Source organism: Panthera leo, chromosome A3, assembly GCF_018350215.1.
Source record: "Panthera leo isolate Ple1 chromosome A3, P.leo_Ple1_pat1.1, whole genome shotgun sequence".
NCBI classification, from domain to species: domain Eukaryota; kingdom Metazoa; phylum Chordata; class Mammalia; order Carnivora; family Felidae; genus Panthera; species Panthera leo.
In genome coordinates, this window is record NC_056681.1 from 88,030,242 (window position 1) to 88,049,590 (window position 19,349).

Sequence of the window (19,349 nt, forward strand, 5' to 3'; positions counted from 1 at the left end):
AGTGTCTTGACTTCAGCTCAGGTCATGATCTCACCATTCCTGAGTTCGAGCCCAGCATTGGGCTCCGTGCTGACAGCTCAGAGCCTGGAGCCTGTTTCAGATTCTGTGTCTCTGTCTCTGCCCCTCCCACGCTCATGCTCTGTCTGTCTCTCAAGAATACCTAACATTAAAAAAAATTTTTAAAGGCTTATTTTAACCGTATCTATTGAGTTTCTAATTTTAAGTATTATATTTTTATCTCCAGAAGTTCTTCCCCCTGCCATCCCCTGCAACTGGCTTGTTTATTTTTGAGTCTCTTATTCTTTTGCCACAATTTTTAATGTCTTTTGTTTTTGTAAACAGTGTTTGTTTTTTTTTTAAAGTCCTATTTCTGACAATTCTGTTTTCTGTATCTGTAACATTAGGTCTGATATGCAGTTGGTGTTTCTAGCTGACTCTTGCTCATGGTGCCTTATTCTTTACATGTTGCACTATTTTTGATTGTGAACTCATGTTCCTTGGAACTTTATCTGAGAGTTCTTTGAGGCCTGGATGAAAGTTAACATTCTTTTGCAGAGGGTATGCATTTGCTTTACCAGATGCCTGAAAATGTGACAAACCCAGAGTCACTAAAACTAAATGTTCAGCTTGGGCTTTTTGAGCCCCACAGTTAGTTTGCATTTTGGCTCCTTATTTCTCTGCAGTTTTGCTTCCTCATTTGCCCCCGTGGATTTTCTTTACATTCCCATCAGCTCTAGCATGCGTTTAAAAAGGATTTTAAAGATATCCTATCTGTTAATTTAGGTGTTCTTGCTTAGTGAGTTTCTCTGGCCTTCTTGTTTGTCATTTTGCTAGAAATCAATGTCTTTATTATAGTTTTATTTATTTATTTATTTATTTTTTTAACGTTTATTTATTTTTTGAGACAGAGAGAGACAGAGTATGAACAGGGGAGGGGCAGAGAGAGAGGGAGACACAGAATCTGAAACAGGCTCCAGGCTCTGAGCTGTCGGCACAGAGCCCGACACGGGGCTCGAACCCACGGACCATGAGATCATGACCTGAGCCGAAGTCGGACGCTTAACCGACCAAGCCACCCAGGCGCCCCTATAGTTTTATTTTTGACAGTCCTATTTGTCTCTATGCAGGTTATATTTCCTTCAGGACCACAAGCTCTAACTTCTTGTATCCTCTTGAGACTTTCTATGAACATAAGGTAGTCATTGGTTTCCTTGTCTTTTACTCAATTCATTAAGATAACCCTTGTCTTAGTCCTCATGTTGCTCCCCTTCCTTTGAACCTTATTCTCTTCTTTCTATCTGTCCTTACAGAGAGAAGTCCTTGCTTCACGTACTGGGAGCTCAGATGGTTCTGTCCATTAGTGCATGGGCCCCTTTCTAATTTCCAACTTTTATAAAAGGGAGAAGAGAACAGTCTAAGGTTGCTGTATCTTTACCTTGCCAGTTAGGAATCCAGCAGGATAGGAGAAGCAAGAAGGAAAGCAGGATCAGAGGCTTTTCCATGGGACCGAAGGGCTTGTTTTCTATGTTTGTTGTGGCAGCGAGGTGTTAACTAGCTAGGTCAGGGCCAAGGTCCTTGCCTGTCGGCTCCTACCTCCTACCGTAAGGAGTTTCTGAAGTAAAGGAGATCTGACCCTCTCCCGCCAGGCCCACAAGACAGGGGTGTTCTTTAGGGAGGTGTCAACAGTCTTGTGAGTGGATCCTCAACCTTGTGGTTCAGACACCTGATGAGCCCATTTTCTTTGGGCTGGATACTTATTATTCAAGCCTCAAACTGAGGTTGCCAGTTTATGAGTTTATAGTGAGAAATACTTCTGCCCATGGGACATGACCTTGGATTGTGGTCCAGCCTGTGGTATCTTATAGGTTCAGCAGTTGGGAAGCCAAATTGTGATTGGAGATGAGTAAAGAATTACAATGAGGAGAGATGGGTTCTGTGACTTGCAATTTAGCAGCAGCTGACCAAGATGGACAGATCCATCTATCTCCAAAGGTCGGGACCATCCCCTGAGGGTGCTGATGTGAACAACTGTCAACAGCCAACCCTTCATTCTCTTGTACTTCCAGGCCTGGCCAATTCCTTGTTTTCACTTTCTTTCTCGGGTTGTATTAATACAGCCTACCCATTTAGGGTTAAGGCTTAGTGTAAGAGCCACTCTTCTGCTTTGAGGTGATTTTGCCTGTCCTTGCTCTGAACCACTATGCATTGATTTCACGGTCTAATTCTCCGAGGGCAGCCCTATTTCCCTTAATTCCAAGTTTTGGGGGAATGCTTCATTGCAGCTCATGAATACTGACAACAATTTATCCAAAGACTTTGAAGCAAAGGTTTTCTGAGCAAAGGAATCAATTACAGGGTGTGGCTCCCAAGTGAGGAAGCATTTCCAGAAGGCATCCGAGGCAGTTTGTCTCAGAACCTCACGGTTGCACCTTTGAACTTGAGAGTTCGAGGGGGAGTATTTTAACTTTAATAACACGAATGGTTTTACCTATACTTTGGTATCTAGCAGATGTGCTAATTAGGAAGATACTTCTCCTCTCTTTAAAGTAGGTTTCCTGAGGACATGTATTTGGCAATATTGGTTTAGCAAGAATTACTGTATGTGCTCGAAAGTACAAAACTGTACTTCTTTAAAAATATCTCCGGTTCAGATGTGTTGCCAGTGCAGCCTGGCCTCCCCCCACTCCCATTAGTTCTGATGAGGGAGGTTTGATGCCTGTCACTGCGTGTAATCTGGACCTTCCTTTGTGAGTCATTCCTTCTCTCATTTTCTCAGAGCAAATACAAATCGCCCATCAAATGACAAGTGAAGGCACAGGGGAGGCAAGGGGAGGGAAATCAGAGCCGAAATCTGTTAGCTATTTGGAGTAATTGGTTATTTGCTGTGTTTGCTGGTTGGGAAGCAGAGCACATACTTTACGGTCTCTCCTGTTACGGGGGCTGGAGTCACCCGCCGATATTGGATCCTCGTTGCCGGAGCCCTTGGCTCCGGGCGCCTTTCCCCTGCTTGGCATTCCTGTGGTCTCCTCGGGGGTGCGCCCCTCCTCCCTCGATGCACACTGCAGGGGGGACAGCCCGGGGTGAAACTTGTCTGGCAAACTCCAGGGCCTCATCAGGCAGGAGGAGGCCCCAGCCCCTTCAACCAGCCCTCCTTGTCTCTGCCTCCACCCCACCATGCTCCTCTTTTCCCAAAAGGTCTTTCCCCTGGTCCATGGGGGACCTGTTTTCCCGTCCAGAGAAAAGGGGTTCATCGCTTCTCAGAGAAAAAATGCTCAGCTTTCTGTGGAAATCTGCAGGACAAGAAGTTCTCTCTGAGGTCTAATTATATGCTTTCTTACCCCTGACTGTCCTGTCCCTGTCCCCTCCTGCCCCCTAGTCTGGGTCAGGACAGCACTTAGAACTTGGTACAGTGCTCATGGCTGAGTAAAAATCCCCAAGTATACTCACTGAAGCTTATTAACCAACCCAGGGTCTTTAACACCTCTCTTACATTGACTGAGGGCTGGGGAAACCACACTGAAGTAGCAGCAAGTTCAAAATAGGAAATATTTGAAAAGTAATGTGATTTTGTGTATGAAAATGCACACAGTAACTAGAAAGTAGGTTGACTTTGGCACATAGTAGGCTCCCCCAAAATACTTTTAAAATTGAATTTAAGATAGCTAAGATTAGTGTCTGTAGTTTGATGAATGCTTCAGCAGTCCTGGGAAAGCCTTCAAAAATAGTTTTTCTCTTAAGTAGATTGTTGGAACTCTTGCTAAGCAAAACCATCTACATAAGCAGAATGAAGAAGATAGGGAAAGCTTTTGCCCAGGCCCTATTGGAATCATCACAAATCCTGAATTAGTGATGTCTCATTGCTTTCTTCAGAGGTTAGAGGACTCTGATGGGACCTTCTTTTATTCACCCTGCTGGATAGATCCCCATTCCTCTAGGCTTCCTGCATGGGTATATGTGGTCATACTGTCCCTGGAGGACCAAATCATGAGCTCATGTATCTTATCTACCATAGACTCCAGGGTCGGGAGAGGGCTAGTAAGCTAGAATTCCCCAGAGGTTTTCCATTCCACTTGGGTCTCCCATCTGGAACAGGCCAATAGTCAAATTATCAGGCCCTGACCCTTCTCTGCTCACCATCTGCTTGACTTTGCTAGATTTCGGGCACACTTACTCACTGGGCCTTTTGGAAACAATTCAGCATTTTGGTTAAAGGTCTTCCCTTCCCTCCCACCTCTGCTGGTCCAGCTTGAAGTGAGAATAAGTGGAATAATGATCTCTACGACAGACACAGAGGCAGGACTACAGGGAGTGTGAACAAGAGGTTGAAAGCCTAGTGTTCCACTTGTGGAAATAATTAAGTGATTTTGTGATGAGTATGTAGAGTTCTGCTGAATCAACATGGTAGCTGGCTGTGGGCATATGTTTGTGTGGTTTGGGGGGGCACGAGAGGTTCAGTATGTATGGGGTGTGGCAGGTTTGAAATCAGGGTGCTTGCATGGCTGGGGGTTTGTCTGTCTATATGTACGTAAGTGGTTGTGTGTTACGTCTGTGTTTGTATTTGTGTGTGCATGAGAAAATAGTCTCTGTTGCTCAAAACTTAGGACATTAATTAAAGAATTAGAGGCATCATATCATTATTCTAGCGATGCAGATGTTGCGTTTTGCGGCAGTGGTATTGGGGATGTTGGCCGTATCAACAAGGATATTTTTCATGGTAAACTTTATAGGTCATAAAGTCTCTTTGCAGACTTTGACTCACAGCCTCGCAGTAATCCCAGTGTTGGGTTCCATTATTACCATCTTGATGATAATGATTTTTGCTAAGAGAGAAATCACTTTCAACCCAGTCTAGGGGTCAACCATAGTCAATGAAGGCCTGCTTAAAACTACTAAAAAAAATAGACTTCTGTTTTAGAGGTGGGTATGGGTAGTTCCATCTAGTGACCCAAGCAAAGTTTAACATTACAACTTTGGTGATAAATGGATTTGACCAGGAATTTTTCTGTTTGACTCAACTGGCCATCCTGGGAGAGAACACCAGTGAGACCTCCCCCTCCCCCTTTCAGTTTTCCTCACTTCACAGAAAGGCAGGCTTAGAATTATTGTTGTCAATTTTGCTGTCTATATTCATGAAATGTGTTCGGCCCACTGAATGAAAATGGGAGGTTAAATGTTCAGAATGTGCTGTGCTGATTTGGGTCTTCAGAGGGATTAGGGTACCCATTACACTGGATCAAGCCCAGAGAAGCATGTCTTTGTTACAAAGCTCTGGTTGCTCAGGAACTGAATGCTGGCTATTAGCTGAAATTGGAGAGACTGCCAGTCCGTGCCTTGATCAGACTTACTTGCTTGGCTGGCTGAATGATGAGGGGCCTTGAACCTTGGGCATGGGGATATAAAGTTTTAATGGCCAGACTGCTTGCAAAAGCCTGAGATGACACTTAGCAATCAAGCCTTTTGCATTTGTTTCTCCTGTTTGCCATGTTCCAAGACGGGATGCTTAGCTGTTGCAAAATGAGGTCAAGAGCACACTTGGAATCTGAGAACATATGGCGGTTACTCTTTGGGAGTTTTGGATTATGGGATTCCACTGACATCAGAGGGTTGGTTGGCTTTGACACATCAGGGTTAAGACTGGAAGAGAAGGAAGAAGTGGACTTGAAATAACTCTATCAGAAGACAAATTAGTGAAATAGCAGGAATGGTATTTTCAAGTCACGTCTGTGAGTGTGTTTAAAAACATAACTTTGTTTTTCTGTAATTCAACGTAATTTCCTTTTTAAGCCCATATTTTTCCTGATGGCAGAAAAACCCTGGTGTCCTTCAATAGTTCAGGTTTAAGCTGAGTCAGTTTTGGGTTTTTCCTCCTTGTCCTTACCCTTGGGAGGCAGCTACATTCTGGGTTGAGCTTCCATAATGTCATGGCCTCCATAGACAGGGTCCCCTGGTCACCAGTATGTGTCTGCCCTGTATCTATAGGCCCACTGATTTCTGGGTGCATGGACCACACAGACAATAGCTTATTATCTTGGGCACAAGACCCTTTCAGATCCCCTGGCTCTCTCTCTCGGCCAATTTTCAAGCCCTTCTGGGGGACACGTTACAATTTGGCAGCTGTTTCGTGACACTCTGGGGTCTACAGGAAATGCTGAGGGCTCTGTGCCTCTTTCTCCCATGACGCCCATGCAGCCATCTCCGCCAAGTGCCTCATGTCCCAATGCTTCTGGAAGCTTCTGGACCTCCCTTTACCAGATCCCTGAAGTTAAGGAGGGGTCTCTTCCATATAAACTTCAGAGCTAACCTGGGGTCCAGGTGTGGGGATGCCTTATCGAAACTATCACAAATCTCTAGTTCTTTCTTCCACTCCTCCTCTACACTTTCATCTCCTCTGCAGAGTATGGGAAAACTGGCTGGACAAAACATCCTCTTAAACCTATTATTTTTTTTTTTAATAGCAATGTTATCTTCCTTTGGAAATGTAAAAGCCAAAGATCCTCCTTCATTCCCGCTGTTCAGGCATTCACATATTCGTCAAATATTTACTGAACTCAAAATATGTGCCAGGCAGTGTTCTAAGTACTGGGGATATAGTGTTAAAAAAGCTAAAGATCTCTGCCCTCATGGGGAAGGAGACACAACAAACTAATACCTAAGTAAAATATATGTAATGTCAGATGGTGATGGTTGCTGGGGAGAAAAAGCAAGGAAGAGGGGATAAGATTTGCTGGGGGAAGAGGTGGTCATTTAAAATATGGTGGTGGTGGATAAAGCCGATTGCATTTGAGTCAAGACTTGAAGGGGGTGAAGAAGTGACCCATGGATCTACAGGAGGAATAGAGCTCCTGGCAAGAGCATGAAGGTGTTGGAAGTGCTCAAGGACCAAGCAGGCCACTGTGGCTGGACGAGCATGAATGAGGAGGAAAGACAAAGGGCATGAGGTCAGGGAGGTGAGGGGACTGCATCACAGGAGGCTTAGCTTTGTCCTGAGTTGAGTTGGTGAATCACTGAAGGGATTGCACTGAGGGCTGATGCGTTCCGGCATGGGGTGGTGGGGGGGGGGCGCTATTGTGTTGAGGATAGATTTGAGGGCAAGGGTGAAAGCAGGGAGGCCAGTTGGGAGACTGGTGTAATATTCCAGATAACGGAGAACAGGGTGGTAGTTATTTGGGAGAAGCGTCTGATTCTGAATATGTACTGAAGGTGGCACCAACGGGTTTGCTGTTAGACTGAACATGCGACATGAAGAAAGGACTCAAAAGGTGATTGCAGGGATTTTGGCTTGAGCATCTGGAAGGAAGGTGTGTCATTGACTTATCCGAGGAGGACTAGAAGGAGCAGGTGGGTGGAGGATGGTCAGGAATTGGATTCTGGATGTGGTGCATTTGAGACACTTATTAGATGTCAGTGGGACAGGTGAAACGGGGGGGCTGGAGTTCAGAGAAGTCATCCAGGCTGCAGAGAGCTCCGCGTGGGATTCATTAGCATCTTTGCCATTTAAAGATGTAAGTCTCAAGGGGAACCCCGGGGAGTGAGAGTGGATGGAGAGAAGAAGAGTTCTGAGCACAGAGCCCCGGGGCACTCAGATGACCAAAGGGTGAGTGACCAGGAAGAATCAGCAGAGATTGAGAAGGCTTGGCCAGTGACAGGGGAGGACACCACCCTGGTCCTCTGCCAGGCAAGGGGGATGTTCCAAGGACAGAGGAGTGGCTGCCTGTATCAAATACTGCTGCTGGATTGATCACTGAAGCCACTGGTGACCTTGACAAGTTTTGGTTGAGCAGAGACAATAGAGAAACAGGAACTAGACACAAGTGTAGATTACTCTTTCTGTAAGTTTTTCTGTAAAAGGGAGAAAGAAATGAGCTGGGAGCCAAAGGAGAAAGTCAGAGAGTTTTCTTTGAATGACAGGGAACTAGTGTCACATGTTTAAATGCTGATGGAATGGCCCAGTAGAGATGTGAGTGGGATGGCCTGGGCGAGGGTGAGGAGGATCATGGAGTGGTGTCCTTGAGCAGGCAGAGGGCACAGGACCCAGGGCATGAGTGCAGGAGTTGGCCTTGTGCTGGGGTGCAAACAGAGCATGTGTGGTGACAGGATGGAAGGCAGAATATGGTACAGATGCTGGTGAGGGCTCGTGGCAGTTCTTTTCTGACTGCTTCTGCTTTCCAAGGGAAGGAGGGTCACTGGCCAAGAGTGAGCAGAGGGAGGAGGTGCCCGAGGTCTGAGGACAAAGCAGAAAGTACCGGATGGTGATGTTAGGGGACAGGAGAGTTCCAGGAGTGGGAAACTGAGGTGGGCGGATGGACAGCCCTGAGACCCACTTGAAGCAGTGACATGAACTCGGAGCCCCTGGTTTGCTCTTTCCCTCAGCCACGTTGGGTTGTGCGGGGCAGATGCGCAGCAGGGTTAACGGCAGGTTGGGCTGGCTGGAAGTATGACAGTGCCCCAGAGAGGGGCAAGGGAGTAGACACAGGGAAGATCAAAGGGGCAAACAGAGGATTGTAGAGGCAAAAAATAAACAAGTTAATACACAAATTGTGATTCTGCTGCACACACAATTTCTGCCAAGGGGGTAGAGTTAGAAGAGGTTAGCCTGTGGGATGCAGGAGGAAAAGGGGAGACAAGAGCCACTGAGCGGCAGGACAGCTGGTGCAACCGGGAGTTAGGAAGGCGCCCTGGGCTGTGCTCCTCACCAGCCATGGGTCTGTTGGGGAGACCCAGCCACTGGACACTGCCTGGAACTTTGAGGGATGACGAAATTGCAGCTGAGAGAGCTTCTCGAGGAAAAGTGGGTGTGAGAAGATTTAGGTCTTTTTTTGGTGATCGTTTGGTTTTTCTTCTGAAAAAAAAAAAATTTAACTCTTATCTCCTTAGAGTACATGCTTGAGATTGCTGCTTTTGCTGTCATTTTAAAGGTTATAAGCTCGTATTTGGTCATTTGTTCTTTTTTATTTGAATGGTTTTATTGAGATAATCCACGTAATAAAAGTTCCTAGTTAGTGTACAATTCAATGTTTTTTAGTATATTCACGGAGTTGTGCAGCCATCACCATAATCAATTTTAGAACTTTTTTTTTTTATCTCTCCAAAGAGACCCTGTACCCAAGAGCAGTCATCTGCCATTTCCTCCCAACCACTTGCAGCCCCAGGCAACAACTCATCTACTTTTTGCCTCAGATTTGCCTATTCTGGACGTTTCATGTAAATAGAATCATACAATGTATGGTCTTTTTGTTTAACTTCTTTCACTCAGCATCATGTTTTCGAGGTTCATCCATGCTGTGCATCAATTCGTCACTGCTTTTTATTGTCAAATAATATGCCGTTGTATGGCTATATCTCATTTTCTTTATCTGTTCATCAGTTGATGGGCATCTGGATTCTGCTGTTTGCCTGTTACGAATAACGCTGCCACAGACATTCCTGTACAAGTTTTGGTGGGGATGTAAGTTTTCCTTTCTGTTAGATATATAACTAGAGGTCCAACTGCTGGGTCGTAGGATAGCTCTCTGTTTAACCTTTTGAAGAACTGCCGGATTGTTTTCCAAAGTGACTGTACCATTTTATGTTCTCGTCAGCAGTGTTCCAATTTATCCACATCTTCACCAACACTTGTTCTATCAGACTCTTATGATTGCCATCCTAGTGGGTGTGAAGTGTTTTCTCATGGGGGTTTTGATTTGCATTTCCCTTTTGGCTAATGATGAACACCTTTTCCCGTGCTTATTAGCTGCTTATCAACTTTGGAGGAATGTCTGTTTAAATGCACGGCTCCTTTTTTATTGGGTTATTTGTCTTTTTATTATTGAATTGTGCGAGTTCTCTATGTATTTTGGTGACACATCTCTTATCAGATAGATAATTGGTAAATATTTCCCCCTGTTCTGTGAATTATATTTTCATTTTCTTGGTGATTTTTTTTAAAGCATCCTGCTATTGCTCTTTACTTTAAAAATATTTAATTTTTAAAGTTGTGTAAGGAATACATGCACACAGTGAAGAATTAGAAAATTCTGAATGATGCACAAAAATAAAAGGAATAAACAAAATATCCATAATGTTATCATTCAGATATGCTATGAACTGCTATGAACATTTAGGCTCTGGTCCTTTTATTAAAATGAAATCATGTTATTCATTTTTTAACCTTGTATCAATCTCATCAGTTGTGAATAGCTTTCCATATCAATAAAGCTATTTCAACAGCATAATTTTTTATGTCGTATAACATCTAATCATGTGGATGTTCAGTTTACCCAAACAGTTCCTTATTGATCGATGCTTAAGTTGTTTCCAATTTTTCACTATTATAAATGAAGTTAAATCTTTATGCCTATGATTCCTTTCTTTGTTCTTTTTTTTAAAGTTTATTGTTTATTTATTTATTTTGTTTAATATGAAATTTTTTGTCAAATTGGTTTCCATACAACACCCAGTGCTCATTCCAACAGGTGCCCTCCTCAATACCCATCACCCATCCTCCCCTCCCTCCCACCCCCCATCAACCCTCAGTTTGTTCTCAGTTTTTAGGAGTCTCTTATGGTTTGGCTCCCTCCCTAACTTTTTTTTTCCTTCCCCTCCCCCATGGTCTTCTGTTAAGTTTCTCAGGATCCACATAAGAGTGAAAACATATGGTATCTGTCTTCTTCTTATGACTTATTTGACTTAGCATAACACTCTCCAGTTCCATCCATGTTGCTACAAAAGGCCATATTTCATTCTTTCTCATTGCCACATAGTATTCCATTGTGTATATAGATTTCTAGAACAGCTTGTTGGGTCAAAGCGTATGCACACTTTTAAGGCTGTAGAGACATGCAGCCAAATTGCCTTCTGGAAAGACTGTGGCTAGCTATGTGCCTGCTGGCAGTTTGTGAGATAGCCATCCTTGGCCAAGAAGCTAACCCGGTCTGCACCAAAGAAACAACAATACCATGATCAGCGATAGCAATAAGCACAGACATTGTACTTACGTGCTAGGCACTGTTCTAAGGTCCTTATACCAATTGACTCATTTATTCCTTGCCATAACTCTACCAAATTGGTACTATTATTTGTTCATTTTATAGATTATTAAGGAACAAAGAGGTTAAGTAGTTATCCAAGGTCACACAGGTAGGGGTGGCAGGATTTGAACTCTGCTAGTCTGGCTCCCAAGTTCCTGGTTCCCAAACCACCCTGATTTTCAACTTTTTAAAAAAATTTTTAAATGTTTTATTTATCTTTGAGAGAGAGCGAGAGACAGAGACAGAGACAGAGAGAAGGAGGGAGGGAGAGAAGCACAAGCAGGGGAAGGAGAGAGAGAGGGGGTAGACACAGAATCTGAAGCAGGCTCTAAGCTCCAAGCTGTCAGTGCAGAGCCCAACGTGGGGCTTGAACTCATGAATTGCAAGATCACTACCTGAACTGAAGTCGGACACTTAACTGACTGAGCCGCCCAGGTGCCCCTCAAGTGATTTTTTTTACCCACATCAATGGGAATTATCGGCAGAGGCAGCCCTATTTACAGAAGCCCAGAAGGGAGAATTTCTGGTACTATTATTGGCCATTGCTTTAAGATAGAAAGCTTACCTTTCTTCTTAATTGAATGAAAACGAGTGAATGAGGGTGAATGAACTGAGAGTTTCCTTTAGGAATAACTGAAAAGTTTTCTCATTCCTTTCTCCCCATTTCATATTTGCACGTTATAGATCAGGGATTGGCAAACTTTTTCCTAAAGACCCATTCAGTAAATATTTTAGGTTTAGGGGACTTAAGGTCTCTGTCTCAACTACTCAACTCAGCTGTTGTAACTAAAAAGCGACCACAGACAGTATTTAAATTACAAAAGCAGGTGGCTGGTGAGTGGGCAATAGTTTGCGAATTTCTGTTATAGATGATCCTGTGGGTTTTCTCTCCTTCTTATTCAGTGACATTGAACCACTCCTGCATCCTGGAATAATCCAGCTTGACCATGGCAGATCTACTGCTGTGATCTATTATTATCTTGAGAGCTTGTTTGGAGGTTCTAGCAGGGGAGCACAGCAACTCGTATACCCTTGATCGAAGAACGGTCCTCCTCTATCAGGGAAGGTTGTCATCTTCGACCGAGCGGAGCACACAGCTTCAGGAGGGACGCACACAGAGCAGTGAGGGAGGAAGGGGACACCCGCCTAACCAGCCAGATCAGCCAAATCAACCCTGGTGATCGGTGGGGTGACAGATGTTGCAGCCAGATCGCCCTCACATCCTGTAATCTATTAATATCTTAATGACTCTGTTCAGGAACGGGATTAATGTGTGTGTGTGTGTGTGTGTGTGTGTGTGTGTGTGTGTGTAAACCATGATTTATTCTTTGTTTAAAAAACATTTTTGGGGCGCCTGGGTGGCTCAGTCGGTTGAGCGTCCGACTTCAGCTCAGGTCACTATCTCGCGGTCCGTGAGTTCGAGCCCCGCGTCGGGCTCTGGGCTGAAGGCTCGGAGCCTGAAGCCTGTTTCTGATTCTGTGTCTCCCTCTCTCTCTGCCCCTCCCCCGTTCATGCTCTGTCTCTCTCTGTCTCAAAAATGAATAAATGTTAAAAAAAAAAAATTAAAAAAAAAAAAAAAAAAACAAAAAAAAAAAAAAACATTTTTTTAATGTTTATTTATTTTTGAGAGAGAGAGATAGATAGAGTGCAGGGTGGGGGGAGGGGCAGAGAAAGAGGGAGACACAGAATCCGAAGCAGGCTCCAGGCTCTGAGCTGTCAGCACAGAGCCTCACGTGGGGCCCAAACTTATGAACCTTGAGATCATGACCTGAGCCGAAGTCTGACACTTAACTGACTTGAGCCACCCAGGTGTCCCTGATTTATTCTTTGGAAGACTGATAGAACTTTATCCCAAAGGAACCAACTTGACCTGATATCTCTTTTAGGGTAGTTCTTTGAGAGCTTTTAGAGTTACTGATCTCGTCATGTATTCTATTACTTTTGAATCAATTTCAGGAATTTATATTCTTCTAGAAGATTTTCTGCTTCATCTGCATTTTTCATTTTGTCACTGGTTATGGTATATCTTTTAATATTTTCATTCTCCCCATAATATCATTTTATTTGATCTTTCTCATTCCTAATGGTGTACCTACTTCTAAACATTAGATTTGATAAGTGTTTATTTTATTGGCCTTTTGAAAGTTTGCTCTGAGATTTAATTATAAATTATAATATTGTCCTTTTTTAATATATTAATTTCTACTTATCATTTTCAAATTTTGGTCTTCCTATTTTTCATTTTCTAATTTCTTGAGCTATCAGATGATCTATTTTCATTCTCTTTGTATAAATGCAAGAGCATTTGAGACTGAATTTGAGACAGACTTAGCTATAATCCACAAATTTGGGGGCATAACCCTCTCACTATTGGTATTTTCTAAGTATCTATGATTTTAGGTTTGGTTTTCTCTTTGACCCAGGAAGGTTGTAAGAGTGTGGCTCTAAATTTTTAAAAGGTTCAGATTGTTAATTCTTAAATTTCTCATTAGTTTTCAGTTTTATGCATTATGGTCAAAGAGACTTTATTGAGCTTTGCTTGTGGCTTTTAATTTTTTCTAAGTGCTCCAGTGGTGCCGGAAAAGAAGGTATATTTTCTATTTTTAGATCCCATAATGTTGTCTTCTTAATTGACATTGTTAATGGTATTATTCAGATTCTCTGTCTCCATACTCTTTTTTTTTTTTTTTTAAATTTACTTGGTTTTTCAAGACCGCGGGAAGTGTAACAACTTTCCCACAACTACTGTCCTTCTGTTAGTGCTTCTGTTATTTCATTGTACAGAACACACTGGTCGTTTGCCTATTTGTGCCTGACTCTGAGCCTGAATCGTAAACTCAAATCTTTAAGTATCTGTGCTGGGGAAGAAAATAAAGACTTAGGAGGAATCAGACAGCTAAACTGACTTCCAGTCTAACTCTTTCTACCTGTATGCACATATATATGCCTGTGTGTTAGTGTGTGTATTTTTGTGGGGGTGTATGTTCATTGCAGTATATACATGTCTCTTGGGCATGTCTGTATAAATATATTTTTCTGTGTTATGAGCTTGATATATATGTCTGCATATGTTTATTCACCCATGGCATATTTTTCTTTAAATTGAACTTAAAATATCAGGGCTAGGGTTGGCCTTGTTCTATGCTGGCTTTTTCTAGAGTGGTTACAAGCCAGAAAGCTCTGCTACACTGTACCTTAACCCATCTGAATGGCTTTTCCTCTCTCCTGGCTGCAGAAGCCCCTCCTGGTAAGTGGGTCTAACAGTGACTCTGTAGACTCAGCCTTGCTCTGATACCTACTCTCTGTGCTGTGTGTCTGGGGATCACATTTTGGCCACTCAGTGGTATTAGGGCCACACCGTCAGGACGGGTGGAGACTTTGAGAACTTCATCCTATCCTCTCCCCATGGTGCCTGTTCAGGTACCCTTGGCCTGGTTCCAGCCTGTTCTCACCCTTAATAAGCCAGAACTCAAGGGACTGAGCATTAAAGGGAGCCACTGCCATTTCCAGAAACTCAGTGATAGACGTTCAGTTGACTTTATAGAATCAGAGCAGACTTTTGGGAGATTTAGCATATTCCCTCATGCAGAGGAGGAAAAGCAAGTTCCAGATAGGCTCTCCTAACACCTCATCCTTGGCCCTGCCCACTGAACTAGGTGAGTTTTAATGGCATTGACGGGCACAGACTGAATGCCCAGCTCCAGGCAGGGTTTGGAGGGAGACCTGAGGAAGAGTGACCATCCCAGCTTCAGGAAGCTTGCTGACTCCCTGGGTGACAGGACACACAGGTAGGACACGGCTGGAGGAGCACTCTAGACACAGAGCTGAGAGGACCTGTAGACCCACCATGTGCAGGTGAGGAGACCAGTGTGTGCCACAACAGACCTGTCCATCTTTTCCTACAAATATGAGTAAGCAGAGAAGGACAGGGCAGAGAGTGGGTTGTCACAAACCTCTTTTAGATGGTGTGCCATTTGAATAATGGGTGCTTAGTAAGCATTTGTTGGCTTTTAGGGACTCTGTCTTGATTTGATCTTGGGAGGGCTAAGTTCTGATTTCCGATGCTTTTTCTTTTTCTGGGGTTGGGGAGGCAGGACAACTCTTTGAGGTCTGAGTTTTCCCTGGGTCTACCGCATTTTATTCATAAATGCCACATTGTTGACATTTTCCTCCAAAGGGTTACTGTATGTACCTTCTGATTTCAGCCTCGGTCTGTCCCTGGAATGGAGGGGGCACCGTGATGATAACGTCCACGTCACAGAGAGGAGAAGGGAGGCCGGGGAGCTTAACAGAATTACACAATGAATGGGGGGCAGAGCAGGGCTGGAGCCTCTGCCTCTCAATGCCGCGCAGGTGCTGTGGTCTGATCTGTGCAGCCTGTCCCCGGAGAGGTGGGGAGTTGCGGCTCTCTGCTCCCCTGAACTCAACCCAGCAGGAGAGCTTGGAAGTGCACACCAGCCCGTCAGCCTTGCTAGGTGTCTGGTCCAGAAGGACCTTGCTTGGCAAGTTCTGTGTCTGAAGTGATCTCTTTCTTTCTCCCCACTCAGGAGGAGGAGTTCATCGACTGGTGGAGCAAATTCTTTGCCTCCACAGGGGAGAGGGAAAAGTGTGGCCAGTACTTGGAGAAGGGCTTTGACACTCTAAAGGTGAGGCCTTTCCACAGTGTGCTCTTCAGTCTAACAGCCCCTGGGCATACGCAGTGGAGCGGGGGAGGGGCACAGGAAGACAATACATATGCATGTGTGTCACCTCCTTTGAACACATGTATCCAAAGGATCTCCTCATTTGGTGCCCTGAAGGCTAATGAATCCTGATGAGCTAATTGAGGTGAGAGAGGTCACCCCTGATTTAGAGCAAGAAGTCAGTGTGGGCTGGAACAATGACGAAAGTACTTTTGGAAGAATGTTGAAAAATACTGAAGTATTTATGGATGAAATCATGCCTGGCCTGGGATTTGTTTTATTTTTTTTTTAAATCTTTTTTTTAACGTTTATTTATTTTTGAGACAGAGAGAGACAGAGCATGAACGGGGGAGGGTCAGAGAGAGGGAGACACAGAATCTGAAACAGGCTCCAGGCTCTGAGCTGTCAGCACAGAGCCCGACGCGAGGCTCGAACTCACGGACCGTGAGATCATGACCTGAGCCGAAGTCGGCCGCTTAACCGACTGAGCCACCCAGGCGCCCCTGGGATTTGTTTTACAATGCTAAAGAAAAAAAAAAAAAAAGAAAAGAAAGGAAGGAAGGAAAGGAAAGGAAAAGAAAGGGGAAGATAGATAGATGATGTGAGTGGCCCTCTGGTAGATTTTCAAAATATTAAAAATTGTTGAAATTGCAAAATATTTAAAATTGTTAAAACTTGAGGATGGATACCTAGGGATTTGTTATACTATTCTGTTTTTTAAAATTATTTGAACATTTCTATAATAAAAAAATTGTATTAAAATAAGAGGAAAGTCAGCTTGAGAATGGAGCTCTGATTCCTTCACCCCTACAATTGGAACAGAAATTGCTTAGCAAATATAAAAATATGGTAAACTTCATTTCTGTGAAAAAAAAAAAAAAAAAGCAAAGAAAAGCCCCCAAAACAATCCAACCAAACAAAAACAGCCAGGGATGAGTCAGCCAAATTCTGGTATTTTGAGGAAATTCCACAAATACAATTATGCTTTTTAAAAGTAGACTGCTTTAAAAAAAGATAACCAGAGGTGACTCAAAGTTACACCCCAAAGGAATCGTAGAGGGTCCTGGAGAGGGTTGCCAAATAAATTCAGGATGCTCAGTTACACTTGAATTGCAGAAAAATAATGAATAATAATTTATTGTAAGTATCTTGTATAATGGTTAGATAAATATGTCTTATGCCTCAAATATTACATGAGACATACTTATCTAACAAAATTATTTGTTATTTATTTGAAATTCAAATTTGAGTGGGTGTTCTGTATTTTGCTATGCTCTGTCTGGCAAGCCTCCTTAGAGAAGGTATGCAAGGACTGTTAGATGCAGGGAGGTGCCCTGAGGAGCACCCGGAAGGGGACCAGATGAACAGGATTTGAGGCCAGTTCGAGTGGTGGGTGGTCTGGGCTTCCAGGTAGTTCTGCTGGCTAAAAGCCTTTGGTGGCCACTCTGGAGGATGATTCCACAAGGTGGCAAGAATTGTCTCTGATAGATTGGGGGCCTCTGAGTGAATGGTGCCGGGAAGCCTGGATGTGCAGAGATGAAGCCTCAAGCAGTGGCAGTGGCTCTGAAGACATAGTCTTCCTGAGGCAGCAAATTCTTCGTTGACTTGCAGTTGGGTGTGTGAGGTTGGGCAAAGAGACTGAACTATTTGTGTACCAGGAAGAAGGTCCGACACATTGGGTCTGGCATGTGGTACTGTGGCCTTGCCAGAAAATGAGAGAAACCAAGAATGAGGACTCCTGCCAGTGTGGCCCATGGCCCTGGCCCCTTTGCTGCTCCCTCAGATGCTGGACATAGAATTGGTACCCAGCCCTCCAGCCTGACCTCTCCGAGGAGATCTCTGACAGTGTCCAAGTGAATATGGACCGTCCAAAACAATATGCATTCAACCTGTTTCGGGTGGGGTGGGGGGGATGGTTAGAACCAGACCTGGAAGGAAAACTTGTCCTTTAAGGATAAGTAAATAGAAAAAACCACCACCACTACCACCACCACCACCACCACCACCACCATGAGTTTTTGAAAAATAGCCTGTAGCATTATGGAGAGAATGGAGAACATAATGGGTAGAGAAAAAAAAAAACCCATATTTTAGAAATTACTAGCATGGGGGAAAATACAACCCATAATCTCAGTAGCAAAAGATAGCAAACAAAAGATACAAACAAGAAAGCACAAAAACCAGAAATCGTAGAAAAACACAACAGAAAAAGAATAAAACATATTTGTTTTCCTAATAAATGAAAATGGATTAAACTCCTCTATTAAGTGATAAGAACTCTCAGACTATATCAAATTCAAAACTCATTAGACTGTCCTTAGGAGGTATGTCTAAAACAGTACAACTTAGATTGGCTAAAAAATAAATGTTATGGCAAACAAAATAAGGTAAGTGCAGATAAAAGAGAAACAGAATTTAAAGTAAAAAGCAAAGGAAACAAAATGGGTGTTTTATATAAATAAAAAATACACATCTTTGTGAGAAAACACCCAAACATTTATGTACAGGACAGTAGAGCTTAGAAATATTTAAAGCAAAACTGGTAGGAATATGTATATGAAATGAGAGAAATTAAAGTTGCAGTGGGAATTTTAATGCATCTCTCTCCCAGGCAGATGAAGCAACAAGTAAATAAATAAGTAAATAAGAGGTCTGAATAACAAGGTAAAATATTTTTTAAGCTACATAAAAACTAGCTTTAAAATAGGGAATGAAAAATAATAAAAAAATAGAGAATACATTTTTTCCTAATGTTCAGAGAATATTTACAAAACCTGATCACATATTAGTTTAACAATAAATTACCAAAAGCAGAAATCATACAAGACAGATTAAAATGCAATAAAATGAGAAGTTAATAACAAAAGTTTAAGCAAAAAGACCAACCACTTGGAAATTTAAAAAGTATTTTATTGAGACTTCCAGTATGAACATGGCTGCATAAGTCAGCATTTTCCCCCTTTTCTTCTGGAAATCATTCAAACCCACAAACTCCATTTTCAGTAAAAGTTGGAAACAAATAAAACCCGCAGACTCCAAAATACATGTAAGGGCTGTCCAAAGGCAACCAAGATTGGGTAGAAGCCAGTAGGCAGTAGATGAAGAGAAAACGATGAAAGGTCATAGTCGTAGCAGGTCTCAGAAAGCCCCATCCTTCCCAATAAAAGAATGTTGAGAATTAATTAAGACAGGTTATAGGCACATGGGTGCTTATTATCTGTTATCTTTACTTTTGTGTGTCCTTAAAAACTTTCATAATAAGTAGTTAAAAAATATAGTTCCTGAAGCAGAGATTTCACTATGGAATATAAAAGTTATCCCCCTTTGTTCGCAGTAATGGATATGGGAACTTTGGAGTAAGGTTCAGGCTGAAGATAAATGCTCCTTAGACCTGGTCTGGTTCAGAGAAGCAGAGAAGGTGGAGCAACCCAAGAATCACACAGATGAGCCATATTTGCGGGAAGCAGTCTGCCTCTTTGAGAGGAGCAAAAGAAATAATCAGGCTAGAAAAATCCAACACCTTTCATGATGAGTAATAATAAAAGAACTCTCAGGGCATTAATTAAAAAATACTATGAAAAAAAGAAAATACAAATCAAAACTTAGAGAAGAGGATATATACCCACCAGGCAAATTTTTCCAGGGAGCAGATGAAATGAAA

The 19,349-nt window shown here is 42.9% G+C and overlaps 1 protein-coding gene across 7 annotated transcripts in view; it reads left to right on the forward strand.

Moving 5' to 3' along the window:
• DYSF (dysferlin) overlaps positions 1-19,349 on the forward strand; it is a 224,646-nt gene that overhangs the window by 174,298 nt on the left and 30,999 nt on the right. For all 7 annotated transcript variants that reach the window (XM_042932648.1, XM_042932652.1, XM_042932650.1 and 4 more), the window contains one exon: positions 15,554-15,652. In XM_042932648.1, the coding sequence (XP_042788582.1) occupies positions 15,554-15,652 (99 nt within the window). The remainder of the gene's footprint in view (positions 1-15,553; positions 15,653-19,349) is intronic.